We start from the raw sequence: 19,695 nt of genomic DNA on the forward strand, positions 1-19,695 counted from the left end.
CAGGATTTGGCTTTTGCCTCCCCAAACCTTCAGGCCTCAACACCATCCTCGCCCCCCCCCACCCCCTGGGCACCAGAGACTTGCTGACTCCTGCCAAAGTCAGCATGGTCATCCCCCTGCCTCGGGGCCAACCTACGCCTCCAGCAGAACTGCCTGGCCTGGCCACTGTCACCGCTTTGGGTCCTCAAACAAATCTCTCCCAGAGTGATGACTCCATTTACTCTTGGGTAAGAGACGAGGACAGCTTCACTGTATCGTCAGCAGCAACATCAAAGGCTCCTGGCGTGTCCCAGAGGCGGCAGGGCTGAGACCACAGTGGGAAGTCCCCAGGTGGACCACTGGCTGACGATGGGCTTCAGGTCCCTCTTGTCGGGACTCTTAACAGGAAAACCGAAAGCAGACCCTGAGCCTATGGGCCCAAAACACTAGTGGGAGCTCGCCTACCTCAGGCCAGTCCAGGCTCTGCCCCCAACTCTGTCACTGCAGGACTTGCTCTGCATTTCATACTGTTGACCCTTCCCTCTTTCTTACAACCCCTCTCCCCATATTTTTATATTTCTCTTCTAATCTGCCTTTTTCAAAACGTGTTAATTATATTAGGAACATAAAAATGTATACATAATACTACAGCAAACCTGAACGCTCATTACCTAGTTTTTTTGTTTGGTTGGCCGCGTGGCTTGTGGGATCTTAGTTCCCCGACCAGGGATTAAACCCGGCCCTCGGCAGTGAGAGCACAGAGTCCTAACCACTGGACTACCAGGGAATTCCCGCACTACCTAGTTGTTTTTTGTTTTTTTAAAACCAAGTTAAGTAACTTAGCAACTGTTTTTTTGTTTTGTTTTATTTTTTGTTTATTTTAATTAATTTATTTATTTATTTATGGCTGTGTTGGGTCTTCGTTTCTGTGCGAGGGCTTTCTCTAGTTGCGGCGAGCGGGGGCCACTCTTCATCGCGGTGCGCGGGCCTCTCACTATCGCGGCCTTTCTTGCTGCGGAGCACAGGCTCCAGACGCGCAGGCTCAGTAGTTGTGGCTCACGGGCTCAGTTGCTCCGCGGCATGTGGGATCCTCCCAGACCAGGGCCCGAACCCGTGTCCCCTGCATTGGCAGGCAGCTTCTCAACCACTGCGCCACCAGGGAAGCCCACTACCTAGTTTAAGAGAGGAATCATTACAGAGAAAATTGAAGCCACCTGTGCTCTCTCCCCAACCTCCTCCCCATGTATTTTTTCACTACATGTGTATATATCCATTTATAATATGGATACATGTTTTTCATGTTTTTCAGTTCTACACAGATGGACTCATACTCTAGGAATCCTGCTGCAACTTGCTTTTATTAGCTCGACATTCTATGAGTTTTATCCACGTTGAGAGACACACTCTAGTTCATTCGTTTTCACTGCTGTGTAGTATTCCACTACCACAATGGACTTATCCATTTTCCTGTTAATGGACATTTAGATTATTTCTCATCTTGTTTTAGATTGTAAAGGTATATTCTTATCGTAAAATATTCAAATCATATAGGGTACTGAATAGATGACAGACACCTCCCTTTACTTACTTGTCCATCTCAAAAGTTAGCACCACAACCACCTATGTGTATTCTGCCAGCCCTTTTTCTAGACATTAACATACACATGTTTGAGGTGAGGAGGATTTGGGAACCCATGAAGGGAAAAAAACAGAATCCCACATAACGCCTTTGTTCTAAAACCTTCAGTGACTCCCCAGTGTCTGCCGGATAAAAGCCACACTCCCCAGCCTGGCATTCAAGGCCTCATCTCTTTGTTCTCCAGTCCCCAGGCAGCCTGTACAGAGTCTCACTGAACTCAGCAATCCTCTGAGAGCCCAGGTGTTCCAGACCACGGTCAGGGAGAGCAGGACAGGAGTCAATGCTGAGTCTCGTGCCCCGCCCCCACCAGCCAAGTTACCCCACCCGTGGGTACCATCTCCATCTCTGAGTGGCCGGCTCTGGCATCCTCCCTGACTTGAGAAACAAACTATTCTTCAGACAGTGGTGTCTGGAGGCACCACTTGGTAGACAAAGGACAGTGCATTATAACTATATTTTCAATTAGTCGTTCACTTTTCTGCCACACTCGCTAACCAAGATCCAGGAAGAAAAGGCTGATTGGAATCATGAGCTTCACCTCTCCCACTAATGGGGTCAGACTCTGGCGGCCTTTATTGCACAGAGGCTCTGGGAGACACAGGCACACAGGCGAGACTTCACCGCCACACATGAGGCAAGGGCCGGGCAGGACCCACATCCCCTTAACAAGGGGGGCTCCACAGGCCTCCCTCAGCACCCAGGCCTGAAGCTTCTGAACCCTAACTTTAAGGTTGGGCTCACTGAACCTTGTCTGAGAGACCTGGCTGCAGGGAGCTCCTAGTCTGATGGGAGAGACCCAGTTCCTGTCCTTAGGAAACTCTTCACCTGATGACAAAATATCAGGGAATGCCAAAAATGATTTTTCTTAATCTGGCTTTCCTGTAAAATAGGGATGAGTGTTATTGTTTATATTATTAACAGCAATAATAATTGCTACCATTTACTAAGACCTACAATGTGCCTGAGGCCGCATGAAGTTCTTTTATGCATTATCTCATTTAAACGTCTCAACAACCTTTTTAAGAAAGTATATTATTATCCCTATCTTATGGTGAAAATCAGAAAGGTTAGGTGCCTGAGGTCACACACTGGTAAGTGGTGGGGTCAGAATTCAAACCCAGAGTCTTATCCTTAGACAATACACTTTGCTTCTACTCTTGACTTAAATCCTTCTTATGGACAAACAACCCCCCACCATGCACGTTTGTCTTTCCTTATAGAATCTAACTGCAAAAAGGATGTAGGTAGGTGGGGGCCAGGGCCCTGGGAAGAAAGGTGATGGAGAAGGAAGGGAGATGGTGTGAGAACCTCCTAGGGCCATAGGCCTGGGACAAGATGCACCTTTGGTGGGGGGGCAGGGGCCCGACGAAAAGGGCAAGGACAGGGACTGTTTGGAATCATCCTCAGGACTCTGAGAATTTCTGAAACTGGGCTACCTGTATCTTCAGGCCCTCCCAGAGATACTTGGGATATTATTAAGAGGCTAGAAATGCCGAAAGCAAGGCAGGCTTGAGCCAAATTGTCTGCCATACCTACACAACCTGTGGGCACAGAGGATTATGGCTCCGTTTGCTCCATCTGCAATCTGTGTGTAGAGACCCACTTTTCCAACCCAAAGTGTTCTGTCTAGGACAAGTGTCTGAAGTGTACCCACACTGTAAATGTGGATAAAGGGGGCCCAGGATTCTTCTTCTCTCCCCAGATACCCCCGCCATGGCACTTTCCACACTGTTAAAAGTGTTATAATGTTTGTCTGTTTCTTTCACCTGTGTTCTGGGGCAACTCCCATGTTGTAAGGTCTCAGCAAATCCAGAATCAATGAATGAATGTAACCTCAAAGATTCGCAGTAGAATTAAGCCATTGCCACCGAAAGGGTCCTAGCACAGGGTGCAAAGACTATTGCCCCACTTACACACTCCGAGCTACTTTTACCCACCACCCTGCCCCCTCCGTTGGAAGGACCGCGTTGCCCACCCGAAGGAGGCTCACCTCCTCTGGGGGCCCAGCCTCCCCTTTACCTCCCGTCTCTATCCAAGGGGCAGGCCGTGAGACCGGACCCAGCTCTTGCCCCTCCCGGGTCACCCAACTCCGAGTTCTAGGAAGGGGCGCGCAGAGGCGGGGAGGGCGGGGTAGATGGGGCTTCAGAAGGAGCTTCTACACGGGGGCGCTGGAAGGGCGCGGGGAAGACGGACGCAGGGTCCCTGCGGCGTCACCTGGGGCGGGGAAACCCAGAAGGCCGGCGCCCCCGGCTCCCCTTTCGGCTCCTGCCCGCCCCGCCCTTCGCCCGCTCGCGTTTGCGTTCTCAGTCGTGGGGAAAGAGGCTGATCAGGCTCCCGACTCTGCTACTTCACAGCTGGACGCCTCGTCCGAGGCACCCAGCCTCCCCGAGCCGGCCGGTAAAGTGGGGCCAGTCATCCCACCTCCTTTGGACGCAGTCGGCGCTCAGGAAACGTCAGCTTCCCGCCCTCGGCTTGTGTTTCCCTCTTCCCCGCTCTCCTCCCTCCTGCGCCCTTTCTCCTTTCGGCTCCGCAATCTTAGCCAAACCGCAGCCTTTAGCAATCGTGCGCGCCCACCCGGCGCCCGGGCAGCCTCGCCGCGGCCGCAACTCACCCTGCGGCCCGCCCGCCGCCCGCGCCCCAGCCCCGCGCGCCATCCGCTCCCGCGGCCTTGTCACCGATCGGCTGCGGCGTCCCGACACCCCGCCAGGCCTCGAGGACCGGGCGAGGCCGGACCCGCCGGCCAAGGCCGAGCCCGGGTGGCCGAGGGCATAGGGCGGGGTGGCGGGCTCGGCAGCCGGGCCCGCGAGCGCCGGCCCGACCTCAGCCCAAGGGCAAAGCTGCAAATAGCCGCGGTTTCCAGCCCGTGCCCGGCCTCCCTCCCGGCCTTCCGGGTCTTTGGGATTTTCTCTCTCTTCTTCCCGCCGCCCTCTCCTCTGCCCCGTGGCCCCGCCCCCTCCCCGCTGTGCACCCCCCACACCTTGTCCCGCGCAGCTGGGGCCAGGAGACCAGCGCTGAGGTCCAGGGTTCCAGCGGTCGAAAAATCACAAAACTTAAGTTCGGATTAATTGAGCACATACTATGTGCCAGGCACTCTGCTGAGCTCTTTAAGGGTGGGCATTTATGAAACCTTTACCACCACCAGATAAGGGGTGGCTCCAACTTCCAGATGGAGAAACTGAGGCTCAGAGAGGGTCCTTGGCTCCTAAGGTCGCCTGGTTTGGATCTGCAGAATGGGAAGGCATCACCCCTATCCAGAGGGCCATGCTGTTACTCTGCCTCCACCCATATGCTGCTTGCCCTTGTGGGAAGGTGGGAAGCAGCTGACTGGGGACCCGGGATGCTAGTCCGCCACAAATTCTCAGTGTAACCTAGAGCAAGCCCAACCTGCTGGCTTGTGAAACCCAGTGCCAGTTTCCACATCTGTAAAGTGAAGGGGCCATTCATCCCTGTAGGGAAGAACTTGTTAACAACAGTGGAAAAACAAAGTGGATTGTGAGCTATTAAGTGCCCTGCCCTTGGGAAAGTTCAGCCAGGGGCTGTGTAGATTCAGACCCACAGACTAGGGTTGGCTGTGTCAAAAAGGGCTGAGCTGGGGAACCTGCATTTTAGCAAATGCAGGTATTCTGAAACCATCAGGTCGGGATTCACCAAAGAGATTCCTGGAAGGGGGTGGACGTGGTGTGTATGAAGCTGTCCTCCCCCAAACCTCCACACTTGTCCTTATTCATCTCTGCCTTCACTGGCCTGGACTCAAGAGTAATTGCACGTTTCTTAAGGACCCACTGTGTGCTAAGCACACATATATCACAGCCCTGCTCTCAGAGCATTTGTGACATAATACAGCAGCCTAGCAGGGCTGTCCTCAGCCCAGCTGGCCCCTCTGGAAGAAATGGAACCAGGCACCTTCTTGCAGGGGGTGAAGCCTCTCGCCAGGCTGTGTGGCGCAGTGAGCAGAGCGAGGGCGGGTTTCCACCTTCACTCCCCCGTCGGCAGCCTACTCTGTGCAGGACACAACCTGCACAGCCTCTGACCACAGCCTGTGCAGAGCTGCAAGAGATATGAGTAGGAGATATTGGGAAAGCCTAGGAAAGGAGCCAACTAATTCTTGCTGGAGTCAGAAAAGAGACAGAGAAACTCTACTGGGGGTGATCATTAAGCAGACCTTTAAAGGTGAGTGGGAGTTCACCAGGTAGAAAAGGAAGTCTAGGCAGAGGCAACAGCTGAGGACAAAGCATAGAAGCAGGGAAACTTGTCCTGTCTGGGAGCAGGTGGTGAAGCTGTCTGGGGGCAGGAAATGGGCAGACTAGGAAGGGGGGTGCACGGCCTTCTCCTGCCCCCACCTCTGTGCCAGCACAGAGCAAACTGAACACAGCTTATCTGCCAACCAGAGGTCTCCTTTCCTAGAGACTGTGAGATGCTGTAGGACAGGGACAGGGACAGTGTCTTATTCATCTTCTGTGGCCCAGTGCCTCACCCAGTGTCAATAATAGTAACAGGAATGATAGTTAATGGGTATTAAATATTTACCATCATGTACTGTACTAAGTGCTCCACGTGCATTATCCCATTTCATCCTCAACTTTGGAAATAAGTGCTATTAATAATCTCATTTTACTGATGAGGATTCCAAGGTTTAGAAAGGTTAAGTAACATGCCTAAGTTCACATAGCTATTTAGTGGGGGAACTAGGAATGGAATTCAGGGCTCTCTGACCACAGGACCCTTGTTCTACACTAACAGATGGACAGATGGATGGATGGGAGACAGGGAGGAACTAAGTGGAGAAGCGCCCTGAATGCCATGTCAGGGAGCTTGAACTTTACGCCACGGGCAGTGGGGAGACACTGGAAGGTTGTAAGCAGGGAGAGATAGGTCAGGTTAGGGCTTTGAAAAGATCCCAGCAGTGGGAAGATATTTTAGAGCTGATGACACTTGAGCAGGAGGCCATTTTTCTGGCAAATCCCAATTCCTGCCTGTGAGGAGCCTTATTTCTTTAGGTATTGCCTTACCTCTTAGGGCAAGACGTGTGCTACCATGTTCACACGAGGACTACTGATGGCGGGGAATGCCGAGGACGGGGTGCAGTGACCGGAAGGGGAGACTAGTGGTAGAATACTAAGCTCTGGGGAGAAGCCTCTCTTACAGGGCAAGGGAGAAGCCAGGCAGTTCCCCCTTCCCATTTCCAAGACGACGCGGTCCGGCTCGGGGCTTCCAGTCAGGAAGCCGGAAGCACCAGGCCCCACACACTGCTCCATTGTGCACCTGCCTCCCAAGGGGAATGCAGCCAACGGTGAGGCGGTGTTGCAACAGAGATCAACTGCTGGGGGGCGGCAGTGGAGGAGACCTGGTCCCTTCTCTGGGCAGCTCGTGGTATCATTGGCTTTTCCAGCTGGTGGGGGTGGGGGGGAGTCACAGGAAATGGCCCGGGGGGTCACATAAGCTGAAGGAGGAAGCCGAGTAGCTGGGAGGACAGAACAGGTGGAGTTTCCCCCACCTGCCGAGAGGAGCCAGAGAGAGAGGACGGAGCCTGCTAGTGGCGGTCTGTGGACTGAGAGGGGCTCCCCGAGTGTCCCAGGACAGAGCAGTGCTCACCATGCTGCTCTGCCTCACCCTGCTTCTCCTGATGGGGCTGTCTGCTTGCACTGTGGCAGGTGACAAGGAACTGGCACTTGATGCTGAAGCTGGGTCCTGGGTGACCGTGACCCTGGAGGTAGGTACCTCTGGGGAGAAGCAGGGGATGATACATGGTGGAGGGGTCAGAAGATCCCCTTTATGGCTGCCAGGCGAGCAGGTTGTACACTGCAAGGCAGGGTGTCTGCCTCCCCTCTCTGGGCAGGTTCAAGGTCATGGCCCCTGGTCTGGCAGACCTCCAAAGAGGCACATGCATATGGAAGCAACAGTATGTGTGTGTGTGTGTGTGTGCATGCGTGCACTCACGCTTCATTTAACAAACACTTATTTAACATATACTATGTTCCTGGCACTGTCCTAAATGTTTCATAAATATTAACCCATGTAATCCTCATATCAGCCAGTGGGGAAGGTATCATTACTATCCCCATTTCACAGATAAGGAAACTGAAGCACAGAAAGGTCAAGTAGTTTCTCCAAGGTTATGCAGCTTCAAAAGCACAACTGTACCGGGACTTCCCTGGTGGCGCAGTGGTTAAGAATCTGCCTGCCAATGCAGGGGACACGGGTTCGAGCCCTGGTCCAGAAAGATCCCACATGCCACGGAGCCACTAAGCCCATGCGCCGCAACTACTGAGTCTGCGTTCTAGAGCCCGTGAGCCACAACTCCTGAGCCTACGTGCCACAACTCCTGAAGCCCGCACGCCTAGAGCCCGTGCTCCACAGCAAGAGAAGCCACCGCAATGAGAAGCCCACGCACTGCAACGAAGTATAGCCCCCGCTCACCGCAACTAGAGAAAGCCACACGCAGCAACAAAGACCCAACGCAGCCAAAAATAAATAAATAAATAAATAAATTATTTTTAAAAAGGCACAACTGTACACCTTGCCCAAGGTCTGATTCTGTGTATTTGTGCCTCAGAGGACATTGTCCAGCATTTCGTTTCAAGGGGGTCAGCTTGGGGCGGGATCACTGTTTTGTCTCACATGTAGAAACTCTTATTTCCTGACGAGTACTGGTTTGATTGCCAGTCTCTCCTACTAAACTGACCTGAGTGCTGTCACTGGGAATAAATCTCAAAGTTAGAGACACAGCATCTGCGCCCCACCCTGTCTGGCCAGGGAGACAAAGATCCTGACCTCGGGGAGTTCCAATCAGACAGGGGAGCAAGGCCAGTGGATCAGAGACAAACAGGCCCAGTGCTCAGGGAAGGCCTCCAGGAGGGCAGATGGGACTGGGCTGGGCCTGGCTCCTCCAAGTCCTGGGATGGTGAGGACACTGGGGCCACAGGACAAGCCATCGAATAACAGCCATTCCTGGTGGGTTTCCTTCATGGCAGGTTTCCTTCCTGGTTTGTCTGAATGTGGAAGTGTGTGCCATTGAGAAGACAGCAGGCTGGAGAGACCCAGGTTCAAGTCTCAGCTTCTCCACTGACTCTGTGCGAACTGGGGAAGGTCACATCAGTTTCCTCACTTGTAAAATGGGGGCGGGGGGAGAAGATGATCCCCAAGGTTTTTTTTCCAGCTTTGACATGCAGTCTGTGCCCAGGCCCAGGGAAGCTGTGTGATGGTGGCCTCTCTACATGTCCACATGGGAAACATCATCATCAACTTCAACTAGTACTGCTGGGCACCTGCAAGCACCTCACCCTGCAGCTGGGGCTAATGCTTCTTCTCTGCTCACTCTCATTTAACATCCCTCTGCTTCCCGAGACACAGGGCTTGGGATACAGGAACCATTAATCCAAGTGAGGTGACGGGAGGAACGGTGCCTCTGTCAGGGATGATCCGACCGCCTCCCTAGCTCTCAGGTCTCCCGGCCTGCAGTTAGCCCTGGAGCTGGGGATTTGGGTTAAATGGATAAGGAGGGCTTCCGGTGAGGGCAAGAGTCCTTCCTGAGTGAAAGATGCCTCCGAATGGCCCCCCAGAAACCTAGTGGGTGGGAGAAAGGTGAGTCTTATTTAATTCATAAAAAGCCATTCTCTCCAGCCTGCATTTGAAGACTGCCTTTTACGAAGGCAAGTGCTTTTCATAAGATTTTCAGAAATGGGTCCAAAGACACTTTTCCGGTTCCTGGCCAGGCTAGGCGACTCCAGGCCGAGACAGCGGCCCCAGGCATTGATGTCCTGGGGAGGAGACAGGTTGGAAGTGACTGAATTCGTCCAAAGCTTAGAAAACAATTCACTCCTGATCCCAAAAGTTGGGATGAACTGTGAGAAGCGAAGGGGTCTCCACTGCACCCCAGCCAGGTCCCTGCTGGTCCCCGAAGCTCCAGTTCTGCCCCTGGGGAAACTGGGAATGGAAGAGCAAGTCCCTGACCCAACCCCAGCTGCCAGCCTCCTGGCAGGTGGCTTGTGTTACTCTAGGGCTCTGTTCACCTGTCTCAGCCTTCCTGGAAAAGGAGACCCCATCCTCTTCCCTATTCCCAGACTATCAGAGAAAGGGCCTTTCATTCAGCATTCTGTATCCCACACATGCTGAGCTCCTGTGTGTACCAGGCACTGTGCCAGGTACTGGGGATACAGAGATGTGAAGACGGTCTAATGAACGTCACCCACTGTCATTCTCTCCACTAGCGAGCATCTCTCCCTCTCAGCAGAGCTAAGCAGGGCCTTCATCAGAGGCTGCAGTTAAGGCCAGAGAAGGAGAGGACTTTGGCCAAGGTCACAAAGGTTAATGGAGGAATGAGAACTTAAATCTATAGTCCTTGGTCCAGAACTTTCACCCATCAGCTCAAGGATGAAGATGTCTTTGCCCAGGGGAGTGGCCTCCACCCCAGGCCACATGCCATGATCCTCACGGGAGACCCAGGTTCTAGGGCAGGAGAAATCCAGGACACTGGTGGTAGTGCCGGGGGAAGAGAGGAAAACAGGAGTTAGAGAGGGGTTGGAGGGGAAGCAGTCTCATCTCGCCAACTGGGTGCCCACCCCAAGTTCATCAGCTGCCCCCTCCTTGTCTATATTGGAGACATTTCCCAAGATGGAGCAGAACCTGTGCTCTGGAGTCAGACTTCCTGAGTGGCTCTACTGGCTCTACTGGCTCTGCCACTTCCTGTGTGACCTTGAACAAGTCACTTAACCTCCAAAAGTCTCAGTTTCCCTACCTGTAAAACAGGGATAAACCACAGTCCCTACTTCATATGGTTGTTGTGAAGAGTAAATGAGATTATGACCGGAGTGTTTGAGCTTTGAGCCAGATGACATGGGTTTGAGTTCTGGCTTCATCTCGCATCCTTGCTGGTAATTGCTCTGTGCTTCAGTGTTTCCATCTGTAAAATGGTGACAGTAGTAGTACTTACTTCATGTGGTTTTGGTGAGGATTAAGTGAATTAATATATGCAAGTGCTTAGGAACATGGTAAAATGTTAGCTATTAATTATTATTATTATTATTTACAGTATTGTGTAAAATGTGCAAAAGAGCTCAGTGCCAGCACAGAGCTCGTGTTATTGAGATTGTTATTGCTCAGGCTGTCTCCTTGCCCCAACTCTAAGGAACTCTCTGCTTCTTCAGGAAGATGTTGTCCCCAGCATTCAGCCCCAGCTCTGGGAAGTGAAGAGGGGCAAAGTGAGCCAGTTCTTTGGACTGATGGGGAAGCAGGTGGGAGGTGAGTGACAAAAGTGTGCGGGTGCCCAGTGAGGAGGGCTTCTGGGTGGGTTCTGTTACACCAAGCAGAGACCCTAGCTTACAGCAGCTCTTACTCCAGTCCAGTAGGGGTCGCTCACGTGATGGGATGGGATAGAGTGTCCATGTCAATTATCATCCAAACCAGGAAACTTCAGAGTGGTAATTATGCCAGGCAACAGGTGCAAACCAGGGCTGTCTCCAGCATCTGGGGAGTGCAGTCACCCTAAGGGTGGGGACAAATGCTTTGCATCCTGCTGGTGCCCTTCCTTCAATACAATGGATGACTGTGGAGAGAGGTGGTGGTGCTCAAGATCAGCCTCTAGATGTGAGTAAAGGCATGGGCTAAGCTTCCTAGTTGATTCTGTTTGGCTCAAATAGAATTATTAAAATGAACCTATGTTCCCTGAGGGCACGCTTGACGCGTGATTCATGTCCTGGGGGGACAAGGAGAAAACAGTCCGAACGGAGAGCCGTTTTCTTTTTCTTATTGCCAATACTGTATATTTTTTAAAGTAGTGTTGGTGAGGCTATGAAAGAACTGCCACTTTGGGCTTCCCTGGTGGCGCAGTGGTTAAGAATCCACCTGCCAATGCAGGGGACACGGGTTTGAGCCCTGGCCCGGGAAGATCCCACATGCCACGGAGCAGCTAAGCCCGTGTGCCACAACTACTGAGCCTGTGCTCTAGAGCCCGTGTGCCACAACTACTGAAGCCCACACGCCTAGAGCCCGTGCTCCGCAACAAGAGAAGCCACCGCAGTGAGAAGCCCGCGCACTGCAACGAAGAGTAGCCCCCGCTCGCCGCAAGTACAGAAAGCCTGCGCACAGCAACAAAGACCCAACGCAGCCAAAAATAAATAAATAAATTTATATTAAAAAAAAAAAAATATATATATATATATATATTGGGCACATCCATACCCTTTATGGCCATTAAAATGGATGAGGCAGATCTGTGGAAAGATAAAGATCTCCAAGATATTGGTTAAGTGGAGAAAGCAAGTTATATAACAATATGTAAGATAGGAGTTTACCTGTTTAAAAAGAAACACTACATACTTACACAGATATATATATGAAAACATAGGGAGAGTTCCAGAAGGATAAATATCAAACTGTCTACAGTGTTTATGCCTAGGATAGGAAGTGGAGGTGAGGGAGAGAGTTAAGAGGGACTTTTACTACACTATCCTCTACATTACCATTTTATAGTGGGCATTTATTCAGAGACAGCTTTTTTTTTCTTTTCTTTTTTTTGTGGGGGGGGAGGCGTGCCACATGGCATGGGATCAACCAGGGCTCAAACCCGTGCCTGCTATAGTGGAAGCACAAGAGTCTTAACTACTGGACCACCAGGGAAGTCCCCAGAGACTGCTTTTGTAATTTAAAAAATGCGTATAAAAATAGAGAAAACCTTCCCAGTACCTACACACACACACACACACACACACACACAAAATAGAGGAAATCAACTTGTGAGCAAACACTTTTGGCCTCAGTTTCCTCCTCTACAAAATGAGTTTTGGACTGGGCCATTTCAGAGCTCTCTTCCAGATCCAGCAACCCATGAGGAAGCAGGGGAAGGGATTATAAGAGAAATATTTACTGACGAATTCCCTGGCGGTCCAGTGGTTAGGACTACGTGCTCCCACTGCAGGGGGCACAGGTTTGATCCCTGGTCGGGGAACTAAGATCCCACGTGCTGCGTGGCGCAGCCAAAAAAAGAAAAAATTTTATTGAACACTGTGCTCACATGTGATTAAATCTCACAATATCCCCTTTACCACCAGCAGGGAAGCTAAAGCTCAGATAGGCTAAATACTTTCCCAAGGATGCCCAGCTGGTGCTGGGAGCAATGACGCCAAAGTATGCGCGCTTCCTACTGCCCCACACTGCCTCCTACCCAGAGTGTACCTTGTGTGGCCCAGCCACGCAAGGACAACAGGGAGTGAGTGACTGGAGTTCCACTGAAGACCCACCAAAGATGCGGGATCCCAAAGAGCCATGAGCCCTTTCACCTCACTGGGCCCCCAGGGAAGCGGTGCAGCCCTTATTCCTTCTCTCTCTTTCCCCCAGGAATACCTCCCATCCAGCCAGAGAGAACAGGTAAGTGTTGTCCAGACCGTCCCTGGGGAGCATGCTCCCTGGGGAGAACCGAGTTGTCCAGGGAGGCGGGAGAGATGCTCTGGCCAGGGCGCACCAGGCTGGCATTGTGGAGGACCGGGGCAGCATGGTTTGGCCGCATGTTTCCTGGTTGTTTCCTTAGAGAGGTGGTCTGTGCATACCTGGGGAGTAGCTGCAGGGATATGGAAAAGACGGGGATGAATCTAGTTCTGCCAAAGGTCCAAAATGACCTTGGGTCTAAAGCCTGGAGTTGGAGAAACTAATCAATCCAGAAGGACCTTAAAAGTGAAAAGCTGTCCTTTTGGTGAAAAGGGAAAAACAATATCAAAAGAAAACAAACCAACCTTTACCCACCACCCTTCAGTGCTCTCAGGAGCAAACCTAACGCCCTAAGACTCACCACATCCTCCCGGGCGCCCTCACTGACAGGACTCCTAGCTCCTCTCCTTCCCTGCCTGCCTGCCTTACCCAGAGCTTGTCTCCATAGCCTGCGCACGGTGCCCTCCTTGGCACACTGCCTTGTACTGTTCTGCTGGGTCACATGGCTGGTGTCCCCAGAGCGGGAACTACCCCACAAGCAGGTAGAGGTCTGCCATCTCCTCTGTCCCCACAGTTTCTATTAGAGGTGCCCACGAGGTGTTTGTGGAAGGAAGGGGAGAAGGGAGGGAGAATGGAGGAGAAAGAGGAAGGAATCAGTGAATGAATGAACCTCAGCTCCTAGGTTGATTGAGAAATGACTCCATTCATGAGGCCCCAGCTCTGGTCCTGTCTTTCTTGGTTCCCAAGACAGCCTTCCTCCGCTGCACTCTCTCTTTCTCTTCTCTATCTCCTCTCTTCACCACCAGGGTATCAGCGAGGACCAGTAGTCCAGGGCCACCTGGGCAGGGGAGGACCATCTACAGAAGGTAGATGAGAGCTTCTACTGGGTTGCAAGGACATAATGAGAAAGTGACCAGACACTTTGCTGCCAGTCTCCACGGTGGGGGCCAGGCAGCTGGCCAGACAGAACAGGCTCCCCACAAGCTATTAGGCAGAGGCCCCATGGAAGAGAGCAGTCGAGGTGCAGGGAGATCTTGATCCCTTTGATGATCCAGGCCTGTAACAGCCGTAGCCCTGAAGCTGCACCCTCTCCACCCCCAACACACCCAGGCACACTCTGCTCCCCCCTCTCAGGGCCAGCTGAAGCTACAGAGTAGTGTGTGGTTTTTCAGACCCTGGAACATCCCCCTTATTCCCTTACTAATCGTTGTTAGAAAGTCTTAAGGTATTTTCTCTCTTCAACAATTATAAAGGCAAATCGCCCTGGGAGGGGTAACACCCTAAGTAATTATCAGCTAACACCTTCTGGCAGGGGCCACAACCCCAAATGCGTTCAAGGGGACGCTCAATAAATGAACAGGCATGAAAGTAGGTAAGTGAATCGAGCTGCGGAAGGATCCATAGCTCAAGCCAGTCAGCTCAAGAGGAAGGGCAGGGGGTGTCGCAGCTGATCAAAGACTCCAAGCTCAAGTCTGCTTTCCTAATCCTGACCTCTCCCCCCAGAGCTGCAGACCTGTGGACCCCTCTCTAGCTTCCCTGATACCTGCTCCTTCCAACATAGGCTCTTGGGAATAAAGATGCCAGGGAATAAAGATGGGAAAGTCCTCTATATTCCCCCAAGAGTTTTTCCTAAGTGTTTGAGCCATTCCACTTGAAGGGCCATGGAAGTCAACCCAACCCAATGCCAATATGGAAATGAATGTCCCTCCATGCAGAGTGTCAGCAGGAGCCTTAGAAATCGTTTTTCAGGGATGGAAACAATTTGCCCAAAGTCACACACTGAACTGATAACAAAGCCAGTACTAAACACTGTGTCTCCTGCTCCCTAGGCCAGGGCACTTCCCGTGGCCCCAGGAGGGCCTTTGGAATTTTGAGTGGTGGATTACCACTCCCTTTCTTTAGAGAGGATTAGTGAGGGCTGGCTCGTCCATGCTCTGGAGGCGTTTATGGTTGAAAAATGGAAGCTATGCCAGATGAACCTGTAATTTGCTTTAGATATCTGCAGCTGGAGAAACGCGAGTTAGGGATGCGGAGGGCCTTGGGTGGATGACTAGGGAAGGCCGCCGAGGGTGGAGGAGGCAGACCAGTCTCCCCTAACAACCGGCCACGTGCAGCACTCTTCCCAGGCCGAGAGGATGAGGACCACTGGTCAGAGTGAGAGCCCCCGCCACGTGCTTCCCAGAGGATGAAACCCTTCTCCCTACCTGGACGTGACAGCCAACCAGCCCGCCTCCGTGTCTCCTGTGCTCATCGCCGGCATGTCCCTCCCACCAGGCCCTCATTGAACTCACTGGGGCTCCTCCCAGGACTCTTGGTCTCAAGCAGCAGTCGTGCATAAGTGCACTGTTGTCACCACTGTGAGCTAGTGACCCTGCCCGCACCCCCCCTCACTTGGACCTCACTGCACAGCAGGATGAGTCTCCCCCGCTCCTCTATCTCCTGTGCCCAGAACACAGCAGGGGCTCAATAAACCAATGAACAGTGGATGGTTTCTTCTCCGGTGCAGGGCAGAGGGCAGGGATGGCCTGGGCTCTGCACCCTGCCCAGTGGCCTGGCATGTCAGCAGTTGGGAGACCTTTTCCAGAGTCGTAAAGGGAAATACTAAACAGTCGTGCTCCCCACCCGAGGTGGGAAAACAGGCTTGGGACACAGGTAAAGGTGACGGCCCCTGCCTGAAAGCCAGACACCCGCTCCCTACCCACCATCATAACCTCAAGGAGAATTGGGTCCCAGGTCCTTCATCAATTCTTGCGTATGAGGTGGCCCATCAATGGACTGCTCTGCTTTGGGGACACAGGCAGCTAGTCATGCTCCCAGCACTGGGAAGAGCTCTAGAGGAAGGAAACAGGTCCCACCTCAGGGAGCCGCCACCACCTCCCCCTTCTGATGGGGAGACCATTGTCCTGCCCCAGTGGTTCATAGGCAGGTGGGACACAAAGGACCCCAGGATGCTTAGAAAGAGCTAGAATGAAATCCTAGGGGCCAAACCTAGGTAATAAGCAAAAAGGTGAACAAAGGACTGAACTGGGAGTTGTGTGGGTTCAGCGGTAAAGGGCGATTCATTAATTCACTGGGTTGCATAACATTCAGCTTCTCTGTGTCCCTCTTTCCAAAAAGAAAATGGGTTAGGGGCTTGCGGGGGGGGGGTGGTGCCTGATTCTTTGGGGGTGGGGTGGTTAGGCTGTTTAAAAGGAGGGGAAGAAGGCATTGGTGGAGAGGCCAGGCCCTTCATCTGGGTGCCAGGGAAGGTTTTAGTGACAGCAGAGGCCCTGAGAGGGCAGACGGTCTGCACAACCAGTAAGTCTTCTGTTTGACCTGTAGTGAAATAGTCTCCATCTCAAGACTGACTGTTCATCATGAGGCGTCTCTCTTCCTCATTCTCACACCTTACCCGTGTCCAGAAATATGGGAGTAGGAGGCGATGCAAGCCTTCTCCTGACAGCAGGCCTCCCAGGGTCCAGCACCTGCCCCAAAAAAAAGTCCAGCTCACACTCCAAAGGAAAATTAGCTCTTACTGGAAGGAGCGGCACACACCTCCAGAGATGGGAGAAATTGTTGGTGGCCATCTCTGGAGGTGATCTACCACACCTTTTTTGTGAGATAAGGGTATCGGTTCCTAAAAACTTTGGAACTGATTAAACATAAGGCGAGCGGTTTCCAGAAACAAATACCCAGTTGAGAAAGACTGACTTCTTGGAATGGACATGACTTATCAAGGATAAAGGTGTTTACATCTCACATAGAACATCTGGGAGGAGCAATGGAGCCAAAGTTGTGCAACAGCACAGGTTATTTTCTCCACTCTTGGGCACAAATAAACAACCCCCCAAACCCCAAAATGGTAGCAGCATGACCTGCATCTACACATATTGCACAAGACGGAAAAGACAAACTGATATTCCAGCAAGGGGCATTTTTCACCACTGGGCAGTCTTTTTTTTTTTCTTCTTAGTGACATTCATTGGCATTTTGTTGAAGATACCACAAAGGAAGTGGGCAATTAAACTGCCCCCATCAGCAGGAGACAGTCTGGAAGAGACAGTCATACAAGTTCATAGCAGAAAGTGCTGGAGCAAACCCAGAGGTCCAATTCTACAATTCCATATCAACGAATAGCAAAAAGTAGTTTCTAGAATTCTTAGCATACATCATGTATATTTAGCAAAAGAGTTTTCACCTTAGTCTCTGAACATGCAAAACCCTGTATAGCACTGTGTATATATGCGCACCTGTTTGGATTCTAACGCTGAGCCAGCGAGCCAGGCCTTCTCCCTCTGCCATCACTGTACCTCCCTTAACGGGACCTGTCACCCTACACGAAGAACTAGTCGTGGGCTGGGAGTGACGGCAGGTAGGTGGGGTTCCTGACTTTTCACTGGAGCTTTCTCAAACCAGGGTTTCTTATTTATTAACCCCAGTTCAGAAATGGACTTCAAAGGCTCAATTTCCTGAACTGTAGACAAATGTGTGCATATTTGCATTTATGTACATTTTTAAAAAAAGACTTGATGCTTTGATGAGATTCTCAAAAGGTCAGAAGGAAAGTAAAAAGGGTAAGGATCACTGAGAGCCACACTGCTTGATCCTAGCACCTTTCATACAAACTACGCTTCTTCAATGTTTGGCAAATCAATTGCTCTTCAAAGGAGGAAAAGGCAGCCATGTTTATGACTACAGTTACTAATATACATTCAAATAGCTGCTTTTCACTAGTTTCATATTCCAGAAGGAATGTGTGCTGTAAGCAAGCTGTGGTATTTTTCTATACTGGCTTCGCATGAACTCCATTAGAGGCCATTCCTAACCCCAGCGAGGCAACCTGCCCAGAACTACAGGGACAAAGCACAGCCGAGGACAGGCAAAAGCATCATCTTCCCTATAAAGGGCGCAACATATTCTTGAAAGTTACTTAATGTGACTCACTGTTCCCCCTGTGAGAAATGGGAAAGCAGGCACAGAGGCATCACATGACTCACAATAGCGCTGTCAGAAGCATGGGATTTGCAATCAGAGGAGCAAGGCTCTCGTTCTGTTTCTATAACCCAGCAGCAAGACCTCTGAGCCTCTCATTTTCTCACGTGGAAAAGGGCTACAATACTCACCGTACAGTGGTGGCGTGGTAAGGACTGAAGGAAACCATGTAAGTAAAGGGACAGACAGTGCTTGCTCAACAGTTTATTCCTAAATCGGAAGCAGAGCCAGAATGAAGCACATCTTTGTTTCCTGGTTTAGGTCTCTGGCCTCCAAATGCTGCCTATAGGAGCAACTAAAATCAATTCTTTCATCTTAAAGTTTTCACCAGTGTTGTCATTTTTCTGGCAATGGAAGCCACTAGAAGCATGGGGGTCTACAGTTGAAGCAAGGAAATCTAACTAGAAGGGAGATGATAAATCATTAAGGAATCAAAAAAGCCAAGAAAGCAAATGATATAGGTTCTCAAGCTGGACAGACCAAAATATTTGTCTTTGACGCTTCCTGCGTCACCCTGTGCTCTAGGTTTCCTTCTGCAAAACCGGTGTGAATTTCCATGGCACTGAGCTAACGTGAGGGTCAAACAAGGCAGTGTGAAGGTACCCAGCACAGTGCTGAGCAGATAGGAAGCAACCAGCACATGCTAGGGCTCTCTGCCTCCCTCCAGAAATAGAGTAGGTGCTTCCATTTAGAGAGTTTCAGGAGCTAGATCCAGGAACGACTCCAGACTTTTGCTCTTCTAATGAAGGAGCCTAAGCAGCTGAGCTTCTTTTGTGCAGGTAAAAAGGAGTCAGAGGGGACAGGCTGACTCAAAGTAGCCAAGGAAGTGAACGGTCTGTTCCCATACCTGTAAGGATTTAAACCAGAGAAATCTTCCTTTGATTTCTAGGTGAGGGAAAGGGGGTGGCAATCAGTGGAGGCTTGGGATCCGCACTGGGCACAAAGCTTCAAGTGCCCTGACCTCTCAGCATCCGTGCTCGTGGTCCACATTACCTACCTCAAGTTTTTCAAAATGTGAGAGGGAGCAGAATTTCCCTTTGATGCGAATACCTACAACAGGGAGATGTGGGCGCACATCTTTCTAAGATGTGTAAGAAGGGTCTTTTTATACGCTTGAGCTTCTCTCCATCCCATCCCCCACCCCCAGTCAAGTGACACACTGGATTCTAACCTTAGCGAGGAGGACCTTTAGCTCGTCTGCCAGGAGGAGTTCTCAGCACGCCGGCCACAGCGGGCAAAACCGCCCCAGCGGGCAAAACCGCCCCAGCAAGTACAATTTCCACCCTCCTCCTCTCCACCATCTAGCCAAGTGCCCGGCCACCCTCTTCCTGCTCTAGGTAAATGCTACAGGAAAATGCAGCTCCTTTAAGAAATCATCTCAACCTGACAGAGACAATGATTAGAGGTGGCACTGCTCACTGCTGGCAAATAAGCCTGGAGACAAGGGACCCACCTTTTCCCACCTCCCACAGCTATCGATTGTACCCCACGTATCCTAACTTCCTGGCTGGGTTTTCTGTCCTTGAACTTAATGAACTTAATGGAAGAATGGATAATACAGACTACTTATTGCTATGCATACCTATTATCTGGAACCAGAGTGTGGCAGGGAGAGTTTATCCCATCAACTAAACAAGCTCAGAGTAAGCACTCCCTCCATAGATACCCTGCATCACAGAGGAAGAAAC

At 51.3% G+C, this 19,695-nt stretch overlaps 1 protein-coding gene and 1 long non-coding RNA gene across 2 annotated transcripts; one reads left to right on the top strand and one right to left on the bottom strand.

Annotated features, from left to right (window-relative positions):
* Positions 1-828: 828 nt before the first annotated feature.
* On the bottom strand, positions 829-4,570 carry LOC309650432. Its single transcript, XR_014257575.1, has 2 exons — positions 4,230-4,570; positions 829-1,151 (listed from the first exon to the last, which is right to left on the bottom strand). It is a non-coding gene; the product is annotated as an uncharacterized lncRNA (long non-coding RNA).
* A 2,432-nt stretch (positions 4,571-7,002) lies between these two features.
* Positions 7,003-19,695, top strand: TAC4 (tachykinin precursor 4). The gene is made up of 4 exons (XM_082441748.1): positions 7,003-7,328; positions 10,762-10,855; positions 12,950-12,979; positions 15,151-19,695. The coding sequence occupies exons 1-4, from the start codon at positions 7,212-7,214 to the stop codon at positions 15,192-15,194; spliced, it is 285 nt and encodes a 94-aa protein (XP_082297874.1). The 5' UTR covers positions 7,003-7,211; the 3' UTR covers positions 15,195-19,695.

Source organism: Balaenoptera physalus (assembly GCF_965194825.1).
Source record: "Balaenoptera physalus genome assembly, chromosome: 20".
Taxonomy (NCBI): domain Eukaryota; kingdom Metazoa; phylum Chordata; class Mammalia; order Artiodactyla; family Balaenopteridae; genus Balaenoptera; species Balaenoptera physalus.